This window comes from Phoca vitulina, unplaced genomic scaffold, assembly GCF_004348235.1.
Source record: "Phoca vitulina isolate PV1807 unplaced genomic scaffold, GSC_HSeal_1.0 scaffold106, whole genome shotgun sequence".
Lineage (NCBI taxonomy): Eukaryota > Metazoa > Chordata > Mammalia > Carnivora > Phocidae > Phoca > Phoca vitulina.
The window spans coordinates 615,747-625,085 of NW_022589809.1; the positions used below are offsets into that span (position 1 = coordinate 615,747).

At 38.2% G+C, this 9,339-nt stretch overlaps 1 protein-coding gene and 1 pseudogene across 1 annotated transcript; both read right to left on the reverse strand.

Moving 5' to 3' along the window:
• Positions 1 to 1,351: 1,351 nt before the first annotated feature.
• GCSAML (germinal center associated signaling and motility like) lies at positions 1,352 to 3,802 on the reverse strand. Its single transcript, XM_032397899.1, has 3 exons — positions 3,797 to 3,802; positions 2,519 to 2,578; positions 1,352 to 1,594 (listed from the first exon to the last, which is right to left on the reverse strand). Exons 1-3 carry the CDS (start codon positions 3,800 to 3,802, stop codon positions 1,352 to 1,354), a joined length of 309 nt encoding a protein of 102 aa, XP_032253790.1.
• Positions 3,803 to 5,201: 1,399 nt separating this feature from the next.
• Positions 5,202 to 6,382, reverse strand: LOC116627924 (annotated as a pseudogene).
• Between the last annotated feature and the right edge of the window lie 2,957 nt (positions 6,383 to 9,339).

Sequence of the window (9,339 nt, forward strand, 5' to 3'; positions counted from 1 at the left end):
GGCCATTCTTGCCGATCCCCACAAATGTCTTGCTATCTAGAAAATGGTGCCTTTTTGTTCTTGGAGAAGTATTTATTTACTTGAGATGAGTAAATAAATCTCCTCTTGTGTATTCCAAGCACTTTTCAAACTGCTGATTCCATGCTGTATCTCAGCAGGGTTATTTTTTTATGCTATCTCTTTAAGGGTGGAGACTCAGTTTTCTATTGCCCTCCAGCTCTCCTGGAGCTAAGCCCACTGATTTTTAAAGTACCTGGAGTTAAGGCCCACTGATTGTAGAAACTCACCAATTTAAGCCCCACTTGTTATCAAGGCCAAATATTAGGGGGACTCATCTTAGTGCAGGTCCCCCATACCTCGGGTGCCTGGTGTGGAAGTCTTAACTTCTTGTTTCACCATGCTTATGGTGTCCCTTTTGTTTGTGGTTAGTCTTGCCAGGTACTTGCTTCCCAAAGTATCTGCCTTTCCTACCTTTTCTGATATGGCCTCTTCTAGATAATTAACTATGGAAAATCTGTTCTGCCAGTCTCCAGGTCCTTTTCAGAGTTAGTTGCACTAATGTGTCTATTATCTCAGTGTGTTTGTGGAGTGAGGTGATCTCAAGATCTTCCTACTCTGGCATCTTCCCAGAACTCCCAATATGCCTGAATTTTAAGACCAAACACTCTTTACAATCCTTCAGCAGAGGTAACTAGTAATAGATTAAACTAACTAATATGTTGTGAACAAGGCTATACACACAAAGCTTACTTTTGGGTTTTTGTTTGTTTGTTTATTTTTGTTTTTTACTGATCTTTGAACAGTCTTCTGATTTACCATTGGAGAAAAAGGCAGTGGGTAACTAAACTTGACGCATTTCTTCCTTTTTAATGACTTTCAGCTTCCCCTCTCAGAAAGGTCAATATCAAAACCTATTGATTCTTGGAACTCTTACCACAATTTACCAAGAAGAATTTCTAATACATGAAAAAATAAAAATTTAAATAAAAATCAGTTTAGCAAAGGGTCATTTGTCTTATATTTTAAAAGTTTATTGAGTAGATTACACCTCAAAAGTGAAATAGATAATTATGAACAGAAATTTTTGGCATTTGAAATTTGGAGAGCAGTGTTGGAATTGGATATTAGGTCATATATCTATGGATGTCCATTGCCCTAGGAAGGTTCCACCATCTCCATGTCCTCAAACCTTACAAACAAAAAGACGTAGAATACTCTATACCTTTATGTCAATTTATATGGCTTAACCCAAACCACAGAATTGTCATGTTCCAAAGGTGTAGAAACACTTCCCTGGAGGTCACGATTCTGAATCATCTCTGTTAGTGTAAGATGATGAAGCATGAGATTTCTAGTGGGGAAGCACAAGTTCATAATCATGCTCGAGGGTACAGGAAGAAGGCCTAGTAACACAAGTCATCTTGACAAGGGCATATTCTGTTTCTGACCCATTTCTAAATGGCCTCACTCTCTTTGTGGTAGAGTCGATATTCTCATAACCATCATCATTGGAGCTCAGGGAGGGCCTCCGATAAGGTCTGTGACTAATGATGGAGTAGCACAGTTCCTCAGAAGCACTGCCATTCTCATTTTCCTGCCAAGCACAAAAACAATAATAACAATAAATAAAGGATCCAGGACCATCCATCAGATTTGAGCTTAGTGACTGTCCTTCCTTTCTTCTTGTCTGACAGTGATCTTACATATCAGGTATCCAAAGCCCTTTCTCCAAATCCTGATATCTTATAGACTTCATTTTAGCAAATATGTATTGTGCTCCAAGCTACTATTCATTATGCTTTCATTTCACTTCAAATAACAAAAGAGAAAAGAAGGATATTATTATCCTTCTGAATATCTAAAAGAAAGTAGTTGTATACATTAAGTCACACATAATCAGACATTAAATATGCAATAATCATACCTCAAATGAGTAATTACTCAAACAACATAAAAAAACAAGTTTCATAAGACAAAGTAAAATTAAATTTCTGAGCTTAAATACATTCTCAGTTGCATAGACCATGAAAGAAAAATGAAAACATTAAGGTACTATATTGTAATTAAATCAATAAAATGCTTGTGATGTAGTATTAAAAGGAATAAACATTTTTATGTCTATTAATTTCCACCATACTTGTAAATATAAATGTTAACCCCTGGGCTTAACTATTGGAACACAACATAGAAAACAAAAGAATGAATGTTTTATGGTAGTCAAATTATAAGTGTAAATTTATTTCATTTTATTTTTGTTATGGTAGTTTTGAAAATTAAAATAATAAACTTCAGTAGAATTGGGTCAACAATTAGAATTTGCCAGTCACTAAAATCAGTTAAAATAATGTTTTATTTTTTTAATGTTCTCTATTTCAACATTAAAATTATAAATAAAAGTATTTAAAGCATAAGATACTTTGATAAGCTCATTCAGAAATTACAAGAAAGACCTACAGCTATCTTTAAATAAAGTCATCTGTATTTTGACATTTATCACACAAATTAATATTTTTATTACCTGATTAGAAGTAGATGAAACTTCTTTACCTGAAGGATTAAAAAAATAAGATTTTTTGAACTATCATAAGATGGGGGAAAAGGGGGAAAGGATAAAATACAGTGACAAAACTGCAAGGAAGTCACTATCTAAGTATGTGACATTATCTCATGTTATTATTGAGGTTCTCAAGCTGAATGACAAGATCAGGAAAGAATAAATGTTAATATATGTGAATCTATGTAAAAGAACATATGTGAATATATGTTCAGGAAGCATTAATACTGTGTTTCTGTGTAATTTGCTAAAATAAATTTGCTAAATAAAGGTAGATATTGGATTTGAGTAATAAAATTTTCTTCACAAACATGCTATGACAGTAAAGTATGGCAAGTTCAAAGAAAGAACAATCATATATGAAATTTAGGATATAAATTCTATAATATGACAGAGATAGATACTGAAGTAACAAAATCAACTATTCAAATTAAATACAAATATTAAGATTCAGGTTAATTGCATCTATGAATGCTAAAGTAATTTATATTTTTGTTGTTAATCTGAGATCCACAACTGGTATTTATTTTAGAGAATTATTTCTTTATTTGTTCAAATCTGTTTTTTTTTTAATTTTTGTTTTTTATTTCCCTTGCTTCAGGAGACATATCTAGAAAGAAGTTGCTATGTACAATGTCAAAGAGATTACAAAACTAAAAGGCACATAAGGAATGGTAGAAGATATTTGCAAATGACATATTTGATAAAGGGTTAGCATCTAAAATATATAAAGATCTGGGGCGCCTGGGTGGCTCAGTTGGTTAAGCGACTGCCTTCAGCTCGGGTCATGATCCTGGAGTCCTGGGATCAGTCCCGCGTTGGGCTCCCTGCTCAGCGGGGAGTCTGCTTCTCCCTCTGGCCCTCCCCCTCTCATGCTCTCTCTCTCTCTCTCATTCTCTCTCTCAAATAAATAAATAAAATCTTTAAAATCTTTAAAATAAATAAAATATATAAAGATCTTATAAGACTCAAAAACAAAAATAAATTAATAATCCAGTTACAAATGGGCAGAAGACATGAACAGAAATTTTTCCATAGAAGACATCCAGATGGCCAACAGACACATGAAAAGATGCTCAACATCACTCATCATCAGAGAAATACAAATCAAAACCACAATGAGATACCACCTCACACTAGTCAGAATGGCTAAAATCAACAACACAAGAAACAACAGGTGTTAGTGATGATGTAGAGAAAGGGGAACCTTCTTGCACTGTTGGTGGGAATGCAAGCTGGTACTGCCATTGTGGAAAAAAGTTTGGAGGTTCCTCAAAAAGTTAGTCTTCACATCCAAATGACCAACAGACACATGAAAAAATGTTCAACATCACTTGGCATCAGGGAAATCCAAATCAAAACCTCAATGAGATACCACCTCACACCAGTCAGAATGGCTAAAATTAACAAGTCAGGAAATGACAGATGTTGGCGGGGATGCAGAGAAAGGGGAACCCTCCTACACTGTTGGTGGGAATGCAAGCTGGTGCAGCCACTCTGGAAAACAGTATGGAGGTTCCTCAAAAAGTTGAAAATAGAGATACCATACGATCCAGGAATTGCACTACTGGGTATTTACCCCAAAGATACAAATGTAGGGACCCGAAGGGGTACATGCACCCCAATGTTTATAGAGCAATATCCACAATAGCCAAACTGTGGAAAGAGCCAAGATGTCCATCGACAGATGAATGGATAAAGAAGAGGTGGTATATATATACAATGGAATATTATGCAGCCATCAAAAAATGAAATTTTGCCATTTGCAATGACGTGGATGGAACTAGAGGGTGTTATGCTAAGCGAAATAAGTCAATCAGAGAAAAACAAGTATCATATGATCTCACTGATATGAGGAATTTGAGAAACAAGACAGAGGATCATAGGAGAAGAGAGGAAAAAATAAAACAAGATGAAACCAGAGAGGGAGACAAACCATAAGAGACTCTTAATCTCAGGAAACAAACTAAGGGTTGCTGGTGTGGTGGGGGGTGGGAGGGATGGGGTGGCTGGGTGATAGACATTGGGGAGGGTATGTGCTATGGTGAGCGCTGTGAATTGTGTAAGACTGTTGAATCACAGATCTTTACCTCTGAAACAAATAATACAGTATATGTTTAAAAAAAGAAGATAGTAGGAAGGGAAAAATGAAGGGAGGAAATCAGAGGGGGAGACAAACCATGAGAGACGATGGACTCTGAAAAACAAACTGAGGGTTCTAGAGGGGAGGGGGTTGGGAGGATGGGTTAGCCTGGTGATGGGTATTAAAGAGGGCACGTTCTGCATGGAGCACTGGGTGTTATATGCAAACAATGAATCATGGAACACTACATCAAAAACTAATGATGTAATGTATGGTGACTAACATAACATAATAAAGTTAAATTTAAAAAAAGTTAGTCTTCGTTTTACAGTCTAGTTTGTCCAGTGTAAGTATTGCTACTCTGGCTTTCTTTTGACATGCATTTGCATGAGAAATGTTTCTCCATCCCCTCACTTTTAATTTCCAGGTATCTTTAGGTCTAAGATGAGTCTCTTGCACATATAGATGGGTCTTGTGCTTTGGTTTTTTTTTTTTTTTTCAACTTTTAGAAACTGTTTATTTTCTGTCAACCTTATTTCAACTTTGCCTTTGTGGAAGAGCGGCTTAAGACCACACAGAGTTTGTTCCTACCCATTCAGTGGCTTGAATAGTGGGAGCTGCAGACCAATGCTCAGTGGCTGGCTAAGTGCTCCAGTCTTCAGTAGGGAACTGCTGAAAAGACACCAAGAGCACCTGCATGCCTTCAGACCAGTTTGTGACTTTAGGATGAGTAGTGGTAAACTCAGGAGCTGGAGTACATTCACCCTGAAATTCCTCCTCGGTCACAGCCTTTTCAGCAGTGGCCTGATCTTCCTTTTCAATCTCTTCAGAATCTCTGTAGAAGTAGAGATCAGGCTTGACCTCCCATGGGTCTTCATGGGAAATGGTACCACACATGTGCAGAACTTCCCCAGGGCTGGCCTCCCCCACATCAGACCGTGGAGTGAGCTCTGTTGTTGTTACAAGGGATGGCAGTGTCCACATAGGGCAGAGGAGAGTCTGTGTTACACAGAGAGATGGTAGACAGGTTAATATAAGATGCCTCTGTGAAAGGCTGGTGGTCAGCCCTGGGATCTGTAACCACCAGAAATCTGGGCTCCTAGAAGGCTGCCTGGATCAGGTTATTGAAGGTTCCAGGAGTGAAGTGGCCAGCAATAAAGTGGCTCCAGTAGCATCAGCAAACTTTGGCACAGCTCACTGGCCAGTGTTCCTGGACGATATGACACTGACATCAGCTGGGTTTTCAATGGCAACAATGGCACGAGCTGCCAGCAGAAGCTTCTCCCAGGTTCTCCTCAGATTCATGATGTAGATGCTGTCACTTTTCCTTTTGTAGATGTACTGTTCCATTTGGAAGCAAGGTTGGTGCCACCTAAGTGGGCTCCTACTGCAAGGAATTTAAGGACACCCTCTTCATTCATTTGCAGGACATCAAGGGCTCTGGACTTTGTGGAAGTTTCCCTATAAGTTATGATGGGAACACAACACCATACTCTCCTTGGGTACTGTGGAAAGGGATGGGGTTTGTTTTTGTTTTATCTAATCCGACACCTTATGTCTTTTGATTGGAGCATTTAGTCCATTTACATTCAAAGTAATTATTGATAGATATGTATTTATTGACATTTTATTACTTGTTTTGTACCTTTTGTTCCTGTGGTAAGGGTCTCACTGATGTCTTCTATTTTTTTCTCAACCCCAGTGTGTATCTGTATGATCACTGCCTTGGATTCTCTATCAGGCATGTTGCTTATACCTGTTTTACTTAAATCTCTGAACAAGTCCTCATGTTATTCTTTCGTTTGGGATAAATTCCTCTGTCTTTACATTTTGTCTAAGTCTCTGCCTTCTTTGGTGTGTTAGAAAAACCAGTTATGTCTCCTGCTCCTAAAAATAATGGCCTTGTGAAGAAGTCATGTAGCACCTGGCACTTTAGGGAGTATCGCTGGTATATGCTCTGTACACCTGCTGTTGTGTTCTGGCTGCTCTATCCTTCAGACCAGTCATCTACAGAGGCTCTCCTTGCTTGCTGTGGGTAGTGTTTGGCCCCTGACCTGAATATGGTGCAGTTTTAACTAGGTGTGCTCTAGTCTGCTTGTGTAATGACACTTGACACCTCCTCCACTGGAAGCGAGGCCCTGGAAAACTCTGGTCAGGAGATATGTCTTCTGGGGAAAGGGCCCACTGCACTGGAACTGAGGCAAGTGTGACCGAGAAGTGCACTTCCACCAGAGACAGGGGTGTGAGTCTTGGGGTAAGTAATTTAGGCAGCCAGTGTTGGGACTGCACTGTTTCCCAGAGATGAATCTATATTTATGCTGAGGTGCAAGGGACAGAAATGGCACTGACCTGCTCCATTTTTCCCAGAGAGATGTTTCCATGAATGCTGCTTATCAGGGAAGTGCTAGGAGAGGAGCAAATAATCTCCCACCTGTGTGCCCTGGGTGTTCTTCAGATTGCTGCTTCCATGCTATCTGCTCCCCAGTTATTTGCCTGCCTTCTCTCCAGGAGCAGCACAGTGCCCTCCAGGCTCTATTCCAGCCAAGCCTTCGCCTTTAAAACTCCAAGCTTTAAGCCTTGCTGGTTGCAAGAACCCATGATATTCAGGGATCCCCATTTTCCAAGCCAATGGCTTTAGGGAAACATTCTCCTTGTGGGTTCCTTTATTTCCTCCTCTCTCTCTCTTGCCCTTGTCTATGACCATGGCTCCCTCCCTTCCACAACACCTGTGATCTTTCTCCCCTAAACCACATCTCTGCACTTCCTACCTTCTTAAATGTGGCTTCTTCCTTCCCTTTAGTTGTTGAGTTTGTTCCGTCAGTCTTCGGTCTATTTCTGGGGTATTTAAGATGATTTGCTTGTTATCTAGTCATGTTGGTGGAATGAGGCAAGCTCAGGGTCCTACTCCACTGCCATCTTCCTGCTCCCCGCAACTAATATTTTTTTAATTAACAATCTAGAATGAGGGATGTCACAGAACACTAAATATGGCAAAAATACCAATTTGTAAGAGGAATATTGAGTAATTCTGAAATTTACAACTTCATAAGCTTGATAGTGAGCCTTAGTATATACTAGGTAAATTTAACAGATTCTGCAAAACAACAATATGTTAATAATTTCTCATAGCTCACTATTTTTCAAAAATAAAATGTCGTGTTCAATGCACCAATTTTGTGTATGTGACTTATTTTATTAATTTATTTATAAATGTATTGATATAAAATGATTCAATTAAACAAAATTTCAATCTAGAGGGGAGGGGAGTAGGAGGATGGGTTAGCCTGGTGATGGGTATTAAAGAGGGCACGTTCTGCATGGAGCTCTGGGTGTTATACACTAACAATGAATTATGGAACACTACATCAAAAACTGATGATGTAATGTATGGTGATTAACATAACATAATGATAATTTTAAAAATATTTGTTTTTTAAAGATTTTATTTATTTATTTGACAGAGACACAGCGAGAGAGGGAACACAAGTGGAGGGAGAAGCAGGCTTCCCACCGAGCAGGGAGCCCAATGCGGGACTCGATCCCAGGACCCTGGGATCATGACCTGAGCCAAAGGCAGATGCTTAATGACTGAGCCACCCAGGCACCCCCAAAATTTCAATCTTAATATTGTTTTATAATCATAAACTGAGGGATTTCCACTCTCACCTCTTTTATTCAACATGGTACCGGAAATCCTAGCTGCAGCAATCAGACAAAAAGAAATAAAAGACATGCAAATCAGTAAGGAAGAAGTAAAATTTTCACTATTTACTGATAATATTGTACTCTACATAGAAAACCTGAAAGACTCATCCAAAAATCTGCTAGAACTGATGAACAAAGTCATTAAAGTTGCAAGATACAAAATTAATGTACAGAAATTGGTTGCATTTCTATACATTGATAATGAAGCAGCAGAAAGAGAAATTAAGGAATCAATCCCATTTATATTTGCACTGAAAATAAGATACCTAGGAATAAACCTGACCAAAGAGGTAAAAGATCTGTACTCTGAAATGTATAAAACACTGATGAAAGAAATTGAAGAGGACACAAAGAAATGGAATGACGTCCCATTCTCATGGATTACAAGAACAAATATTGTTAAAGTGTCTACACTACACAAAGCAATCTACACAATTAAAGCAATCCCTATCAAAATAACAACAGCATTTTTCACAGAACTAGAGCAAACAATTTTAAAATTTGTATGGAACCACAAAAGACCCTGAATTGCTAAAACAATCTTGAAACAGTAAAGCAAAGCTGGAGGCATCACAATTCCGGACTTTGTTATATCATTAAGCTGTAGTAATCCAAGCAATATGGTACTGGCACGAAAATAGACACACAGATCAATGGAACAGACTAGAGAACAGAAATAAGTCTGCAATTAGATAGTCAATTATCCTTCACAAAATCAGGAAAGCATATCCAATGAAAAAAAGACATTCTCTTCAACAAATGGTGTTGGGAAACTGGATAGCAACATGCAAAAGAGTGAAACTTACCACTTTCTTACACCATACGCAAAAAATAAATTCAAAATGGATTAAAGACTTAAATGTGAGACCTGAAGCCTAAAAACTCTAGAAGAGAACACAGGCAGTAACTTCTCTGACATTTGTCATAGCAAATTTTTTCTAGATATGTCTCCTGAGGCAAGGGAAACAAAAGCAAAAATAAAATGGAACTTCATCAA